This window comes from Leptidea sinapis, chromosome 1 (genome assembly GCF_905404315.1).
Source record: "Leptidea sinapis chromosome 1, ilLepSina1.1, whole genome shotgun sequence".
In the NCBI taxonomy this organism is placed as follows: Eukaryota; Metazoa; Arthropoda; class Insecta; order Lepidoptera; family Pieridae; genus Leptidea; species Leptidea sinapis.
Window position 1 is genome coordinate 9,091,268 of NC_066265.1, and position 18,929 is coordinate 9,110,196.

The 18,929-nt window shown below is 34.7% G+C and overlaps 2 protein-coding genes across 2 annotated transcripts in view; one reads left to right on the plus strand and one right to left on the minus strand.

Annotated features, from left to right (window-relative positions):
* Positions 1–524: 524 nt before the first annotated feature.
* On the minus strand, positions 525–3,058 carry LOC126971993 (NADH dehydrogenase [ubiquinone] 1 beta subcomplex subunit 9). Its single transcript, XM_050818557.1, has 3 exons — positions 2,823–3,058; positions 2,291–2,433; positions 525–783 (listed from the first exon to the last, which is right to left on the minus strand). The coding sequence occupies exons 1-3, from the start codon at positions 2,918–2,920 to the stop codon at positions 590–592; spliced, it is 435 nt and encodes a 144-aa protein (XP_050674514.1). The 5' UTR covers positions 2,921–3,058; the 3' UTR covers positions 525–589.
* Positions 3,059–3,698: 640 nt separating this feature from the next.
* Positions 3,699–18,929, plus strand: part of LOC126971262 (putative odorant receptor 71a) — a 54,742-nt gene continuing 39,511 nt past the window's right edge. The window contains exon 1 of the mRNA XM_050817503.1: positions 3,699–3,736. The gene's annotated coding sequence lies outside the window, so the exon portion shown is untranslated. The remainder of the gene's footprint in view (positions 3,737–18,929) is intronic.

Here is an 18,929-nt window from a genome sequence, read left to right on the forward strand (position 1 = left end):
AAAAAAGCAAATCGTAAGTCTAAAACAGAGGGAGAAAAAAGATATACCTAAAAGAAAAATATAACCTAAGATTATTAATCAATATGTAGTGTTCAATCAATAATTTACCTAATTACTGTCTGCTAAAAGATAATATAGTATATATGTGAAAGGTTACCTACTGATTTTAGTATCAAAAAACGATAATAATCTTATTGTGAACTACTCCTGGTTTGAGTAGGTATCAATAGTTTCATGGAGTCGGAATATCCATATAATGACAAGGACTGCCATGTCAAAAAAATGTCAATTGGGCAAAACATTCCGTTAGTACAAGATGACTTATTTTCTAATAAATTATAATAATTTATTTCTTTTGACTCCCATATCTTAGGGCGTTAATAATTTTTGTATAAACTTCGTATACACTTATGTTTATAATGAATATAAAATTGTACTTGTTCGATGCTTCCTTAATTTTTAAATTATGTGGGTCCATTCTTGCCATCCTCCTTTAAAAACACTTTTTTGTGTAATAAAACTCATTTTCAGTTATTATTGATTGATAATATTTTCTATAGTAAACAGTGATACTGTATCTATTTACAAATTAATGATGTTTCTCATCAGACCCAGGCTTGCCATGTTCCTTCTCCCAAATAGCCAAATATTCCTTTTTACGTTGCTCCCTGCGCTTGAAGTATTCAGGGTACTGAGCCTTCTCCAATGGGTGCCAGTAGTCCAGGACCCAGTCAGGAGGAGTCACTACCCGCTTGTATGCTACACCACCCACACTATGAGGAACTGAAATGTTTTCCAAAGATCAGTTGAGTTTTAAATATTGTCAATTTAAGAATTAATTTATAGCACAAAATATTTACTTATACAGTGTTTTATAAACTTAATATAATTATAGCTCCATAACTATTTCCCTCACATTACAACTATGTTGTATAGTTATTTTATTTGCAACCCATATTAAAGATAATTAATAGTTAAACTGATAAATTATTACTTCTTAAATGGTATTCAAAGCAAATAAATATAAACTGGTCTCCATGTCACCACATATACAGTGTGTGTACCAGTTTGATGTTGTACAATAGCATGGTATGCACCTGGCAAAAGCAGATCTAGACTAAGCTTTAAGACACCTAAGAAATATATTGAATTTGAATATATGTATCCCAGTATTCAACCAGCAAAATAATAATTGTGGAACTGAAACCAAGTAGTCATATAGAAATTCTTGATAGTTCAAAATAATATATTGCAAACAGTCAGAAACCTGGACCTGAGTAATGACATTCACATGATGGTTAGAGATTCACCCTGTCTATTACACTACAGTGCCATTCTTCTTCAAAAGGATTCTTCAGGATGCTTCAAAAACCCAAAATTCTGAGTGGCATCACAATTTAAACCTGTCACTTTGAAATATAAGCCGTTAAGTATTGTTAGCCCAATATTTTAGCTATGTACAGTACAAAATAATAAAGAAGGAAGTAGCAACTAACAGTAAATAGTACTAAGAAAGGTTAATGAAACACTTCATTGGAGTGGTGCTAAATTTAAATGGCACAAGTAGAGTGCAGCTCACTTAGACTACAACAAAATAGTGTCACAAACCTATTAAAAAGATTTTCCAATTAACTAATAATGGAAAAGTGTCACTGGATTCTTCATTGAGATTACATACCAGGCATGCATACCATACAGGCAATTAGGCAGTGCCTACCTTGTTAAGAACCAAAACAAATATAGCACTAGTGTTAAAGTTGTTTTAGTTAGCTTAGTTCTGTTAATCTATAACCAAACTTCATACCAATGTCAGCAAAATGAATAACTCCTACTTTGAAAAACAAATGGCTGTGAAACTTCAAACCAACTAAACAACAAAAGTATATATACTAAGTCTGGCCATAACAACGGTTACAATTCAAAATAAAGAAAATATTATTACATTTGATTTTGGAATCTGTCATTTTTATATGATTGTTAATTGAGTTTTCTCATTTTGGCGCCAATACATTGTACAATATTTTGCGATATTAAAATGGAGTGGGGTGATATAGAGATCCGAATGGCTGTGAATGCATTACTCAAAGTAGGTATGGAGCCAAATGCAATTTTAAAAACTCTCCATATGCTAGGTATTACTATAATATTTGTGTACCGGGCTATTAATAGGTAGGACCTCCTCTGTTTGTGACAGAAAAAGATCTGGGTGTCCACATAGTGTTCATACAAAAAAGGTTGGCAAAGCAGTAAGGGAATTAATTCGTAAAATAAAGAATAATGCTCGGCTTACATTTCCTTGGAATTGGGTGAATATACTTGAACAGAAGATCCTCTTCTTCCTGTACGCGTTTATTGAATTCTCTCTGATCCTTCAGCTCCAGTATTTTGTCAAACCTGTCACGAAGCAAGACTGCTTGGAAACGATATACATGTCTGAAACATAATGATGTTATTTAGTATTTGGCTGAATACTTATCAAAATATTTGCACAAAATACAATTAAAAAAAAATTGCTATGTCATAAAAATAACTGTAACTAGGTTTAGTCTACTTATTATTATTTTACACATACAAATCTAAATATAATATAAGACATAGTTATTAAATTATTAATAAGTTAAGACATAGTTACTTTAATCATAATTTTATGAAAGTACTGTTTTTATTACGTTTGTATTAATAATACGTGATTGCTGGTATATAATATTTTGATAGCGTGTTTAAATTAAGTTTATCCTCCAGAATGTTGAGCTGTGAAGTAAATGGAAATTAAAACATTACATAACACTGTTTGGATGGTCTTAGGAATGAAAGATACCTACCGCCTATCGTAATACGACTCCAAATCCCGTAAAGCTCTTTTATATACGCTGCAAAGTTTCTGAGTTTGGGTTTTAATTCCAAGGGGTAATTGTGCCATTTTAATATCTGTTTGTGTATTAGTTAGTATTAGCACATACTAAGACACTACGTATTTACATGAGTTTTTAAATTGCGAGATTTACGTCTCTCGCAGTTTACAATATTTTTGTGTTTATGGCTCGGTCGGATTTGATTTAACTTTTGACATTGACATTTGACACTTTGACAGTTTTTTTTTTGTTTTTATGCCTTTGTTACAGGGTTGGTCACTTGTGATCTGGTTCTTAGTTCAACTTCATTTTCAATATTTATAATTTTTCAAGTGTATATGACATAGTTATAAACAAAAAAAAACACTTATTTTGGTAATTATGGGGCATTTGGGGTTGTGGACAAGTCGTACCTGTTTTCTAGCATCTAGAACATCCTCTTCTGATGAAAAACGCCATCTAGGGCTTTACCACTATAATAAAAGATTTTTAGTTGTTACATCAGCTAAGAGCATTTGTTATAAAATTGTTTATAATCAAAGAGAATGTAAATACTACGTAATATTTATAATTACTTGATGGTTTAATGGAAAAACGCACAATTAATTGATTAAATTCGCCACAGAGTGCAATATAATATACTGAAACAATCACAGCTATTACTCTTTTTTCTATGAGCTTGTCAGCTTGATGCAATTTTATTTTAGGTAATAATTGATGTAGAGGACAAGCGAGCGTACCTACGGCTCACCACCTGATCTTACAGTAGAGTCATTTTAATAGGTAACATTTGACGTCTGTCAGTTTTATATTCATAGTGAGGTGACTTGCAGTACATGAATCGATACGGACTTGAAATATATGTATATTTTAAAAATCATCAGGTGAGTCCCTGTCCCATTATTATTTTTTCTTTTTTAAATTTAAGGAGTAAAATATGGGAATTACATTTACAATTACAAATTTAACAAAAACAATGCATTTATTCAGATGAACTATCATAATTGTTATTAGTATCGTCATCTTCATCACTGCTGTCAGCACTCAGAGATATTATTAATTAATTTTCAATAATATTGTCTATTCTCACATCTCGTTCAAAATCTTGTAAAATTATTTTCTTTGTTTTCTCTACGACTTTTCTCCAGTCTTCTGTAGTGACTTCTGCACACGCAGTTTGAATCAGAGTCATCATTTTAGGAGTACTGAAGGTTGGTTCACTATTGTTTCACGTTGCATGACCCTTTATTTGTGCCCAAATAAGCTCGATGGCGTTATACTGGCAATGGTAGGGAGGCAATCGAATAACTTCGTGTCCATGCTCTTGGGCTAGTTCATCGATTACGTAGCGGAGCTTGGACGGCTTAGTTGCTTTTACCAGATTTTACAACTCAACTTTTAATAAAGTCAGACTTGCATCCACAGCATTACTTACCAGCCACGAGACAATTTCTCCCTTTTTATTTGCCTGAGTTGGTGGTTTATCAACTTGTACAGAATGATTTATAATGGACAATGCACCGTGTATTGTCCATTATAATTTTTGATGGGTTTTCTAAGCTGACTAGCAGCTTCTCGAACCACTCTTTAAAAACCTCAAAGTTCATTTCGTCATGGTAATCACTTTTAGTTTTAGAGGCGAAGGCGAGAAGGTAGTCTCGAATAAAACCTTGCTGCGAAGCTGATCCCGCATGACATATAATTAGTCGGGCTCCTTTTCCCGATGGAACTTTTGAGGTGGAGACCGCTGTATCATCGGTCCATATCCGCTAAACCTCATGATACGCATTCTGGTTGAATGCGAATCAACGCCAACAATTTTCTTGTCCCTCTTTCCTTTTTCCGGTGTTGGTAAAGTAAGTAAAAATTATCTTCTCAGCCTGATGGTCCATATTTCTCTTTCAGAATTTCAGTAACTGTCCTCTTTCCTATTCCCAATGCTTCGGCAACGCGTTTTCTCGGTTTCGTCAATGGTAAAAGAGGCCCATCGTTGACTGATACACGTTCATTATAATTATACAATTTCACCACTAGTTCGCGAGATTGAGTGTTTAGCGTTTTCCCCCGTTTCGACTGGTAAGACTAATGTTGTTCTTGTTTACTAACCGTTAAGCAATCGGAGTCCAGTTTATAGCCAGGTAAACGTTGACAGTAAGATTTTTAATTGGACTGCCAATTAAAAAGCCGGGTCAGAATAAAAATAACAGGGAGGACACCAAAAACGAACAGTCACTTCGCACAACAACAAAAGACTGCCAGCAACCTAAATTATAGTACCTATAATAATACCTAACATCAATTATTTTTCTATTAAATTATTTTTTGTATTTTTATACTTAGTTAAAAGAATTATAAATATATATAATTATGCATTATTAAAATCACAACGTGGTTATTAATATATGGTGCTTTCTTCACAAGTAACCAATGCGAAATACTTATTCTACGTATTCGATTCTACTTATCAGCTTTCGATTTTTAGAATAACATCGCTAGTGCTTAAAAATAAAAAAATCTGTGTTACGTAACATTATAACGATGTTCAGTTATTTAGATCAGTCATTGTTTATTTATGTTTAGAATGGTTTATTAGTGAAAGAAAATCATAAAATGACTCGTATCGGTCATTAAAACAATAAATATGTAATCGTTATTGAAAAAATTAAGCAATTGTGCAGTTCTAAGAAAACAAAAATATATTATTTTATGCCCGTCGCTACAAGGTTACGAAATGTTATAATGCAAAAAAAAGGCCTTTTATTTTATTTTTTATATGTATTATTTACATTAGGTTGATGTTTTGCGCGTAATCGTATCGAATATTCGATACAAAGAGTAAACACGACGATGTCTGTCATGGTGGCACTTCACAACGCTATGGCGCTTTTTGCGTTTATCCGGCTTTGTTCGCTATCGGCTATTACTCGTGTTGACGTTTGAATAACAGGAATACGCCGTCTACACATCGTTAATGAACTACTAATATACCGAGTATTTACGAATCTTTTTGCAATAGTAATACGTACATACATACATACATACATAAACATACATACATACATATGTATACATAGTAAACATACATACATAGTAAAACGTATCGAACGAAAAGATAGGCGTGTTAAAAAATATGCATTACTAAATACTATATATTCGTCATATTCGCAATTTCCTGATTACTCACATTACATTAGGTACATATTTAGTATAATACCCTCGCAAATTCATGGTCAAATATTATAATGTCATCGGATATGTTCATTATTGGCAACTTCGGATAGTGACAACAAAGTTTTGCAAAATTTATTTCGTGATTCAGCATTGTGCACTTTTACATCAACACAACAAATTGGTTGTTAAATTTTTTCGAAGGTACGAATCATAGAGATTTTTTCGGAGTGCGAATATCTGCATAATAGAATGAGAATTATTGTTGCAAATATTTTGTAACATAGTTCATTGTCAATTTCTACAATATTTTCAGCTAAGTAAATAACATATTTCTACTATGAGATAATTTTGACAACCGCATTAGATAGCATGCTATCTGATAACCACCAAACTGTCATTTGAGCCGATAAGGTATCTGCAGGACAACACGCAAGAGGTTTTAATGATAAAGTCGACAATAATTTGCGGGTCAAAAATCAAACATCGGCGGAACGATTAGCTGCAGCATGTGACCGAAAAACATCGATCGCATAATCCGTTACAATGTCTTATCTTACTTTTGCAAGGTGAAGGTGATAAATACATTTATAAGTAAATTAATAAGTAAGTTATTATTCTATGCTTATATCCTCATACGGTGGGCTGAGACGATAATAATAATAATAATTAATTTAATATCAAATAACAAAGATCCTTATTGTGTTAGTAACCAGGCTTAAAACCTAAATATTAGTTTAGACTTAGCATTAGTGCTAAGGCGTTTGTTTAGCGTGGAGGTTCTCCCAGTACCTCAATATGAGCCTACTCGCCATTACACCAAGGATGTTGGTAATGGATAAGACCGAATGAAATTAATGATGTTATATCAGCGAAAATTCCTGAAACTGATCTACTGTTACTACTTTTGTTATGAGGTTGTAACAAATAATATATTTCATGGTGGAATATCTAATTACATTTCTCCTTGTTTTGTTTACGGAAGAACCAAACGGTAACGAAGACAAGCGTCTTAGAACAAATGCAGATGCAAATGAACGATAGAATTCACAATGAAGAACTTATTTTAGTTGAAGATATGTGCTTGATTATTAATAATAAAGGATACTAATAAAAGTAGGAATTAAAACACGTAATGCACAACGCTTCTAATTAAGAGTTGAGACGCGAAACCGAATAAGATTTCGGAGCATTAACGGAAGCTGCTGAAATTAACATTCCCGTTTTAAATAGGCAATAAAATATGGATATAATACGCTTTGAATGTAGTGAACGATGTATCTGGCGGAATATATTTCTTACATGACGAGTCTGGAAAAGTTTTTTCTATACAACGTGAACCAGAAAGGGTATAACATCCCTTCAATGGTACGTTTTTTAGGTCATATGCAATAGTATGGTGATGTTTAAGTTTTAAATAAAAATATTATTTCTCAATTTCTTTTCTTAGACAACCTTAACTTTTAAAGAGACTGCCGGTTTTAGGCGGGGCCTTTGTTTATAAACAGAATGAGGTCACCTACCTATGAACTTAAACATAAAGATTAATCTATGATTAAGGAGTATGCACACTACATGAAATGTGGCTTGTGTCTATGTATTTATTCATTCATTTTTTACTTCCTGTTATTTCGAATCAAATAAACAAAATAAGAATTTACATAACATTATACAGTTTCATATCTGTATTCCTGAAGGGTTAGAGGTGTATTTTTTCCACACACGTTTCACTATGTTTAATTCCCACGTAATAGGGCGTGAGCATCTACATTTCTGAACCATGGGCTGCTAGTGAGAAATTTCCTACGAAAAACTCAATAACTGCCCCATTCCATACCCAGGCCGGGAAGAAAACCCGGTCCGGGAATGGAATACCTATTATTAATACGAGGATGGTCAAAGATATCCATATTTGACAAAAAAAATCCGTGAAGAACAATATCTTAATAGGAGTATTAGAATTATCTTTATTTAAAAAAACATTTTTGAATTTAAATGGCAAGTCTCATTTGCCCAGTAATAACAACAGCTACAGTGCCATTCAGACCAAACTATAATAATGCTTACACATTTTTGCTTCACGGCAGAAAAAGGTGACGTTGTGGTACCCATAATCTGCAATTACAAATTTGGAATTATTTTCAATGTAACTTGAAGAAAACTTCAAATAATTCTACATTGAATACGTAATAACTTATCAAAAATGTGAACTCTTTTAATATCGAACATAATAAAAAAATCTTGAATTAAAATGGTGCAGTGTATAGGGTGCCTTTAGAATAGACATTTACACACAGACAGAGCAGTAAATATCGTGTTTCAAAGCACAATTCATAGAGTATTAACGCAGACAGGCCGATCTTTTCAACCTAACATATTTAAATAAACACAAAATGTAAAAACACAGTTACAATTACACTAGTTTTTATCTTTCAAACGAGTTTTATTTAAATGTGTAACACTCGCGGAAATCAGAGTAAATACTAACATAACATAGTTTCATAATTAGATTGGAATTAACTATCTTTATTGGGTAATACATAACTACAGTAAATACAAATTTAGAAGTATTTTCAATGTCAACTAAAGCAAATATACATACAAAATAACTTTGTCTTCATGGGAAAATGAGAACACAAATTGCTTCACAGCTGCAATGAATAGTAGGCATTTTACTATTATCTGATATTATGTCACATCTACGTTTTTCATCTGTTTTAGGTCAAAGAGAGTTCAAAAAAACAGCTGATTAGGGTTGGAGGTAATCATAGTTTTTGCGAAAACTTAGCACTTTAAATATTGTATTAAAATATAATGCTAATTCATTTCTGATTTCACATAGTCATTAGAGATGACCTAAAGAATGTCGAAGACGTTTGATTCCACGCATCCTGATTCCGAGCGACATGCAATTTTACATAAAATGGTTACAATTTCTCGTGCATAAACAACTTAAATATATCTCAAGGGCAGTCGTTAAGTGTTTGGGGCATTAATCTTGCAAATCCATGTTTTTCACATCGCTGATTGTATGTCACGTGTTCACGTCTCGGAAAAGCATCAACAAACAGAGGAATTCCCCAGGGATCAATTCTAGGACCTCTGCTGTTTAATTTGTATAGTGCAGATATAATCTGCAACATAAAAAATACGCGCTATCATATGTATGCTGACGATATCCAATTGTATATCTCTTTTAAACCCAAGGACACGTTACATGCAACAAATCTGTTAAATTCCGACCTGGATCAAATTTGCAGTTGGTCAGATCGACACTCTAATTTTTAAATCCTTCGAAAACAAAATTTATGATAATTGGCACCCCTATGTCTGTGAAAACGACTGAGCAGTACAATCCGAAGGTCATGATCAACAACACGGACATTGAGCGGGTCCACGAGGCGCGTAACTTAGGTCTCATAATTGACGAAAACATGCGCTTTGAAAAATATATAAGCCAAGTAATAGCAAATTGTTTTTATAGACTTAAAGTAATATATAAGATTCGAAAATATTTAAGTACAGAACTTCGAGTTAGATTATGTGAAGCACTTGTACTATCAAAAATCAATTACTGTGACGTGGTGTATGGGCCAAGATTACTATACAAAACAAAATGTTCCATCCAACGAGTGCAAAATGCGTGCGCTCGATTCTGTTGGAATATACCACCCAGGCAGCACATCACTCCATATTTAAAAGAAGCCATATTACTTAATATGGAAGGTCGGAGACGTCTGCACTTAGCAACGTTACTTTTCGGTATCGTAAATAATAAAACACCTCTTTACTTATTTAAAAAACTTGAATGGCTAGGGCAACGCAGTGCAAGTAATATAAAAAGATCTGCCTCGCAGATATTAGCAGTACCCCGGCATCACTCAACAGCGTTCTGGGGTAGTTTTCGATACAATGCTACTAAGTGTTGGAACAATTTACCGCCACCAATCAGACAACTGAAAAATATTCAAAATTTTAGATTTAAATATAAAAAAACTATTTTAGATTCTTTATATAATAATTAATCTTGATATGCAATGTATCTTATAGTAAATATAGACTAACACAATTCTGTATCCTTATTATGTGTTTTTAATGTTTACCAATATATTATCTATATCTCATTTTTTATACTAATGTACCTTGTGCCACCTTTAATATAAGTATTTATTTATTTATTTAATAGGTACACACAACAGAATTACAACAAATACATAATAAAAAATAAACTATCAGCTAAATACAAGATATGCTGCAACTCCACGAGGGTGTGTACTCAGCATGTTTAGCATAAGTTGATAACTATGCAAATACAACAGAAATAGCGATTTTAAAACTAACTTTAGGTCATGTAGTATTATAAAAGAAAAAGATAGAGAGAATATATATTTGGACAAATAGAAGTGAATAATTATGGTAGTTAAATTAAGATGCTTTTTTAAAAATTTAAACTAATTAAGGAATTTATATAAACTAGATTTCCATTTACAAACAGATGAACTGTGGATGTCAGGTACTTCACTGATTTCGAGTAGTAGTGCATTGTATTGACGACAAATTCTATAGATGGGGTTTTGGAAGGACACGTTATTATTGCAGAACGGAATGATAAAAGGCTGTTCATGTCTTGAAGACCGATTGGGAACTCTTAGATGGATATTCGACAAGAGGGAAGTAGAAATTGTGCCATCCAGTATTTTGTATAAAGTCGTTAGGCCATGCAATTTGCGACGACTCTCGAGGCTCAGTAACTTGAAGTGAGATAGCCTTTCCTCATATGTAGTCAGCTCCCTTTTTAGACCAAACCTAATCGTCAATACGCGAAGAAGACGTCTTTGAATAGACTCAAGCATATCAGTATATGTATTATATTGAGGTGACCAGACAATGGAGGCGTACTCGATTTGGCTCAGGATTAGCGACTTATAGAGTAACAGTAAACTATTTGGTGACTTGAATTCTTTAGTAGCTCTGCATATGAAGCCAGATAGCTTATTACATTTCTTGGCTATTTCTTCATAGTGATATTTAAAAGTTAGTTTCGAGTCAAAAGCAATACCTAGATCCCGTAAAACAAACTTCCGCTCAAGTGGTATATTATCAATTTTATAGTCAAACAAAATTGGGTTTTTAATACGAGTGAAAGATATAATGGAGCATTTTTTTATACTCAAACTCATACTGTTAGCACCACACCAATCGAGTAGAGTATCAAGATCAAATTGTAGATTAATACAATCACTAACAGTTTTAATTCGACTAAAAATTGATATTTTATGTATATTTGCTTAATAACTATAATATGATTTAATATTAATTATAAATATTTATTTATAATTCTATTTTATAACTATAAATTAACATGTACATGAAAAAAATTACAATGGGAACACTACAACAGCTGTTTACTCCAAATGTCACGAGGGGCTGCTGAAAACCAGTGTTGTGTTGGTGTCTTCTGCACTGACCAACAATATACTGAGTCAGCTCCTTTTAGCATTGAATCACGCGCCGCACAGTTATTTAATATTTTGTTTTTGTTTATATTTAATAATTTTTGTTACATTTAATTTAATTTTTTATTTCTTTAAGATTTTTACTGTAAATTGAAGGTGTGTGTTTTACTGTTAATAAAGTGTTTCTATTCTATTCTATTCAATATTTTTTATTTACGCGGAACAATATATATCTTAATATATATAAATCTCGTGTCACAATGTTTGTCCTCAATGGACTCCTAAACTAATGAACGGATTTCAATGGGGATTACTTCATGGAGTGCAGTTTAGTCCAACTTAAGAGATAGGATAGTTTTTATTTCGATTTGGGACCCATAATTATTTTTATTTCCAATATTTGTTTTGTTTGGACATATTTTCTGTGAGAGTATTTTTGACACGCGGTTTGACAGTTCTGCTGTGAAACAATTTCATTATAACAACAAGGAGCATATTATTATGTTACAATGAAAAATTATTGACAAATTCATCAAAAACGGTATTTTATTTATTATGTACAGAACAACGTCTGTCTGGTCAGCTAGTAATATATATATCTTGATATAATTACGTGACACGTTGTTTGTCCGCGATGGACTCCTAAACGAATGAACGGATTAAAATGGGGATAACTTCATGGAGTGTAGTTCAGTCCAACTTGAGAGACAGGATACTTTTTATTTCGATTTGGGACCCATAATTATTTTTATTTCCAATATTTGTTTTGTATGGACATATTTTCTGTGAGAGAATCTATTGACACAGGGTTTGACAGTTCCACTTTGAAACAATATAGAACAACAGGAAGCATTATCAATAATATTAGCATTATCAAAGCATAATCAACAGCAATATTATATTGTTCAGTCGACTGAATATTTGCAAGAATTAAATGGGTACTCACCGGCGTAAAGGATCATTGACCTTCACATACCTGCTACAACTCTGTTAAAAAAAACTTGTTTTTCTTGTTACACTGTTCTACATCATTCTGCAGCAGGCGTTTTCTACCTTTTGATATGAACGGCACACTTTTTGTTCATCAAAGTATCACAGCACACCAGTTAAAAATAGCCAAGTACGGGTCAGACTGGCGCGTAGAGGGTTCCGTACAGTATTTACAGCAGAGCCTTATTAATAGGATCTCATTGACACCTTTACGTACGAAACCCCAAAAAGAAACGATAATATAAATAAGTATATTATAGTTAAAAATTAAATCTTCATTATTTTAATGTGAATGAAATGCTATTCGCACACATCAAGCGTCAGTTGTTTTCGTGCTACTTTCTCATTAAAATAGATATTCCTGCGGCTGCATTTCAATGCAGCAATCGTGGCACACCTCAAAATATATGCGGCACACCGGTTGAAAACGGCTGTTCTAGAGTGATCCTTACCGGTGTATGTGTGTATGTAAGGGCCGTGCAATATTCATTGATTCAATCCGATACTTCGGGGCGATACCAATAATTAAGTGATTTTATTAATGTGATATTGGTAAACAATAGTAATTGGTACCTACCTAGTAATGAGTAGATATATTTTTGACTGCGTCGACGTCTAATGAATAATTTGTTGAATATATTATACTGGTGCATTCCGAACCCTGTATTCTTGGTACCTACGTCACAATATTATAAAAGAATATAAATAAATAGTTTCCTTTTAATTATTTATTTCAGTTTGAATTTAATGTAAGTAATGTATATTTTATTACATTTCCGTACATATAGGTTGACACACACACACATACACACACATGTAATTTAATTTTATTCCCACTCTGTTGACCTTTTCTGTTTAAGTCTTGGTGGATGAGCGGAGCTGGGTAATACAGGTCCACACCTAGGCCCTTGCTTGTAAAAAAATAATTTCTAAGTCAATACAAGTATTTTTATTTATTGTTATTTACTTCAGCTAAGGCAGGATGATTACGTCTGTTGGGTCACCTATAATTTAATATAAAATAAAATATATAACAAATAAAATTAACTTTATATTAATCATTGTATTACACAGAATCGTAGATTTTCAATACGAATTCTTTAGAGTAAATAATCAAATACTTATATTTATTTATTTATTTATTGACACACCAACAGCATTACATACAAAACATTAAAAATAATTATGGTCTTATAGGTTTATTATCTGGTATGAATGCCAGTTACTGGTGCATACACCACTCTCATTGCAAGACATTAATTTAAATACAAAATACAGTTCGACCTACAAATTTAACAAGGATTTTAAGCAGATTACTAACAATAATAGATACAATATAACGAAGAAATAGTTTGTATGAATGTCAACTAACATATTATTATTATTTACAAACAGAAATGTGCGGTTAGTTTTTTTTCAGACTTGTCACTGTGTCATGAAAAATATCAAAATCTTTTATGGACGCGGAAAATCGATTGTACTCAGAACACATCTTTGATAATGGAGATATTATTACTTATATACTCCAAGGCGAGTATTTTTTACTCGTTATTACGTAGGTATAATAAATGAAAGCATCTGAAACATTATTATCACCTCAATGACCGATAGCAATATAATATCTTCCTTACCTACTTTTTTCCTGTAGTAGGTACCTCCATATGTTCTTATCAGAATGGCCAGTGATAAGAGGTCGGGCACAGTCCAACAACTCACTAAAAATTATAATTATAGTTTTAAGTGGAAATAAGTTAGATTGACCACAATGATATTGACCATAAGTTCTAAAACAAATAAAAATAAAGTCACTGCTAGTTCAAACTTTGTCAGCGTTTTGTTTAGAACAGGCCATGTGTTCTAAAACTGACCTTAATTTGCAGTTCAAGTGGTTCAACGATTTAAAAGGTCTGCATACGTATTGTAGTCCTAAAAGTCCTACCTTCATTTAAGTTTAACTGTTTATTACTGTACTTTATCCCCCTTATTCATAATGGTCCGCTAGCTTTAAACAGCCGCTTAGGAGTGTTTTTTCTCATTCTGACTTAGGTCAATAGAAGAATACAGAGAGAGAGAATTAGCAATGCTTTAAGTTAGCAGACCATTATGAATAAGGGTAAATGTTTATTTCAATTTAATTAACTGTTACGAGGAAAAATTTGCTATCATTATTCCATACAAACGACTTCAACTCTTATCTTTTTTTATTTAAAAGGAGGACAAACGAGCGTACGGGTAACCTAGTGTTGAGTAATCACCGCCACCCACAGTATCTTGCAACACCAGAGGAATCACAGGAGTTTTGCCGGCGTTTAAGAATGGTGGAAGCGCTTTTTTTGAAGGTACCCATGTCGTATCGTCCCGGAAACACCGCACAAGGAAGCTCATTCCACAGCTTTGTAGTACGTAGAAGAAAGCTCCTTGATAACCGCACTGTGAAGGACCGCCACACATCCAATGGTGCCTTTGGCTTTTAACCTTAGATCAAAATTATTTTTAAATATAAATAGGTCAACGGATCAGCCTAGCTATCCAAATACATAAAAAAAGCGAAAAAAAGATACAGTCAACTCAGAATATTTCCTTCCCAATCCGAAATGTCATTATGATAAGTTATTTTTGGAGGAGAATACAAATATTTTATTTGTCTCAAAAGAAAATCTATAATACAAATAACCATGTACAAGTTGTTACATACTCATAATACCTACTGCACAACAGGTGCACAACTTATAAATATCCAAGAAGAGATTTGAGTTTTCTACTCAAGTTTTTTTCTCTGTCCTGTTTTATAATTGTTAAATCTTAAAAAAGGCCCCAGCTCACGTTTCCTCTTAACACCTTATTCGTTGATTGAGCCGTCCTTATTGGTTTTAATTATTATACTAAGTTGATGTACCTACGTTAAATCTATCCGAAGTTTCTGTTCAAATATTACTGAAGAAAAAAAGTAGTTCATCGAATTTCTGTCTGCCGTATGTCCGTGCGAAACAGAACAGACATATTCTGAATAGATTTATTATTCATTTACATCATTCACGAAACAAAGACAACATGTTAGTAAAAACCAAATTATTGAAAATTAGATAAAACAATTAAGATAAGTAGTTTACTTGACATTTTTAGGTCACTAATTATACATATCCATATAAACTTGAACCCTTATTATATCGGAAGATATCGGTAGTGCTAATAGCTTGCTATTTGTTATAAGTTTAATTCTACCGAGGGATTCATTTTACTGTGTGATAGAAAGGATTATTAATGGCATGTCTTGGAAGGATCTGAGGAACATAATAAATAAGGAAGATTATTATTTACTAAAATGTGCGCACATTTTATTTTTCATTATAATGATATTGTCAATTTTCGAGTGACCGAAGCCTTAAATGCTTCGAGCCTTGAGTTTATAGACAGCACGGTATGGACAACTCCGATCCTTAAAAGCCAAAAATTGAGTGAAGTTTGTTCAATACGTTTAAGTTTAATTATGTAATGAGCAAGGCGTATCAATTACCATCAGCTAAACGTCCTGCTCGTCTCGTCCCTTATTTTCATTAAAAAAAAAATGTGTCTTGTATTGGGAGTTCCATATAAAAGATGCATGATTCTTATTTGGCCGAGAAGTTGACGTCCAAAGCTAAAATTTGAAAGCCTCATGGTGATGAGTATCCGAATCACCCCTATGTATGTTCTACGATTTTGCGTAGTTTAGGAGATAATATTTTTTTCCCCTTTTATCCTCTTTTTTCACCTAATTGTGGTTTAAGACTTTTTTCTAATTTTTTTGAACACTTTTAGTTAATTTTACTAATGATAATTATTAACTACAGTTGCAATAACCACATAAGAAACTATGAATAGTTTAGACAATGCGGAACTAGTTTAGAATTGAGTCGTTAGTTCAAGGTAACTGCTCCAGCTAAATTCATGAAAATGTTCAAGGTATCATAAAATAAAATAAAATGGGGAGCCTATGGCTTCTAACTATTTTTAAATACTTACCAGAACATTGGCCAATAAAATGAGCCAAATTCAAATTTTAGCTTTGGACGTCAGCTTCTCGGCCACCCAGTATAGAGCAATTATTGACTGTGTCAATGTGACAATGATTGACAATATATTATAATTACCAAGTATTTGATTTAGTGCAATCGTTGGTATTTTTTTTTTTTTTTTTTTTTTTTTTGAGAGGAGGAAATACTGTTACGTATTTACGCCCCGGAACGGGGCGTAATATGTCGGACTCGAGTGTCCGCGTAAGCGGACACCCCATACCGACTAAAACCTCCTCTGTGCTGTTAGCAGCTCTGGCTTTCACAGCGAAGTAGGACGTGGGCCGTGGAGGCCGCAAAGACTACGCAACAACAGTCGCGGGGCGTCTCCTAAGGAGACTCGAACCTCAGACCGGCTGTGTGCTTGTGGGAAGGAGAGAGAATGAAAATGAAGATGACATGAAGATGAAAGATGACAAGGTGATAAGAGCACACTCGCCGGCGAGTGTGGTGATGTTTTGTGTAATGTATGTAAGTGTGTATGTATGTGTTTATGATTGCATGTATGTGTGTTTGTATGTATGTACGTAGTGTAAATGTTTGTGTGCATGTATGTTTGTGTTTGTGTCTGTTTGTGGAGTGTGTTTGTGATTGTGTAAGTGGTGTATGTCAGTCCGTCAGTCAGTCCGTGTGTGAGTGAGTGTAGTGAAGCGATTACAGGACGAGGAGTAACGTCTCGTCGGGTATCAAAACAATGTGTGGTGTATCTAGGGTGCGGGCCGCTGGCCATCGTCAGAGTGACGAGTGCCAGTGGTTTGCGGTGGTTGACCGCGCCTACGCCTGCGAAGGCGGTGTGTGCGTGTCTGTGTCGGTGTTTGTGTGGGTGTCGCGTTCGCGATGGTGATGTCGTCATCCGGGTCTACCGTTACGTGTCTGGGACGTCTTATTGGGTTGAGACTATGGTGAAGGGGGGTGTACCCGCATGCCTTCCTAACCAAGATGTTGGGATGGTTAGGCGCCTTGTCAAAGAAGCGTCGCGAGATCTCTTTAAAGTGTTGAGCTATTGTCGGAAGCTCTAGGTCGCGGTGAAGGTCAACGTTTCGGATGAACCACGGGGCTCCGGTTGCCATGCGCGTGAATTTATTTTGAACTACTTGCAAACGACGTAAGTAGCTCGGTCGGGTGTGCGCGAAAACGACGCTTGCGTATGACAGTATGGGCCGTACGATGGTTTTGTACATCGTCACTTTGTGTTTGAGCGGAAGTTTGCTTCGCCCACACACAAGTGGATAAAGGCGACTGAGGACAAATCGGGCTCTATTGCATACCGTATCAATATGTTTCTTGAAGTTCATATTGCTGTTGAACGTGACTCCTAAGTATTTGTAATCCTTCACCCACGGTATGGGTGTTTCATACAGTTTAATAACGTCAGTCGGTTGTTTTTTAGCGCGGATGCTATTCGCGTTACCGAAGAGTACCGCTGCACTCTTGGTGGGGTTCACTTCAATCCGCCATTTTCTGAACCAGTTGCCTAGTTCATCGACGGCGGCTTGAAGCACTTTAATGTTCTTGTTCAAGGTTGAGCGGTTGGAGCCGAAGTAGAGTGCCGTGTCGTCAGCGTACTGAGCGAGCTGGACACTCGGAAACTTGGGAATGTCGCTCGTGAAGAGCGAGAAAAGAGTGGGAGAGAGGACCGAGCCCTGTGGCACGCCAGACCTGATGGGTCTGGGTGAGGATAGGGTGCCCTCTACTCGATATCGGAAGGAGCGATCGGTAAGGTAGGCTCGAATGATGCGCACGAGCCTGTCTGGCACTCCCAGTTGATACAGCTTGAATACTAAGCCGTTGTGCCATACCTTGTCGAAGGCCTTCGCGACATCGAAAAACACGGCTGCCGTGGTAGCGTGAAATTGACGCCGTATGAGAATGTACTCGGTGAGTCGGTGAGCCTGCTGGGGACACGAGTGAGCGGTTCTGAATCCGAACTGTATGTCGGGTATCAGGTTAAGCTCCGCGATGTAATGATTAAGACGCGCGAGAATTAATCTTTCGTAAAGTTTCCCGATCGAGTTAATTAAACTAATAGGCCTATAGCTACTCGGATTAGCTTTAGGTTTATTGGGTTTTGGGATACCGATAACAATGGAATCCTTCCATTGTTCGGGGAACGCGCTATTAGACAATAGAATATTAAAAATGGTAACCAATAAAGTAATAAGGGTCGAGGGTAGGATTTTAAGAACCCTATTGTTTATAGTGTCGGGCCCCGGGGCCTTCTTGGAGTGAAGCTCCTTAATGATTAGTTTCACCTCTTCGTAAGAGGTGGGTTTTATTACGTCGCCTGAAGGGCTCAGAGCGGAGCGACATTCAACTTCACGATCAACTTCGTCAACGTGTGTCGGGTCGGCTGCTGCATTTGGAGAGCACTGACTCTCGAGACTATCGGCGAGGCATTCAGCCTTCTCATC

Coding starts and splice junctions, on each gene's coding strand:
- LOC126971993 (XM_050818557.1), bottom strand. CDS start 2,920: ATGGCACAATTACCCCTTGGAATTAAAACCCAAACTCAGAAACTTTGC. Junction 2,434..2,822: donor GAGTCGTATTACGATAGGCG/GTAGGTATCTTT, acceptor ATTATGTTTCAG/ACATGTATATCGTTTCCAAG. Junction 784..2,290: donor TCACCCAATTCCAAGGAAAT/GTAAGCCGAGCA, acceptor AAAACATTTCAG/TTCCTCATAGTGTGGGTGGT.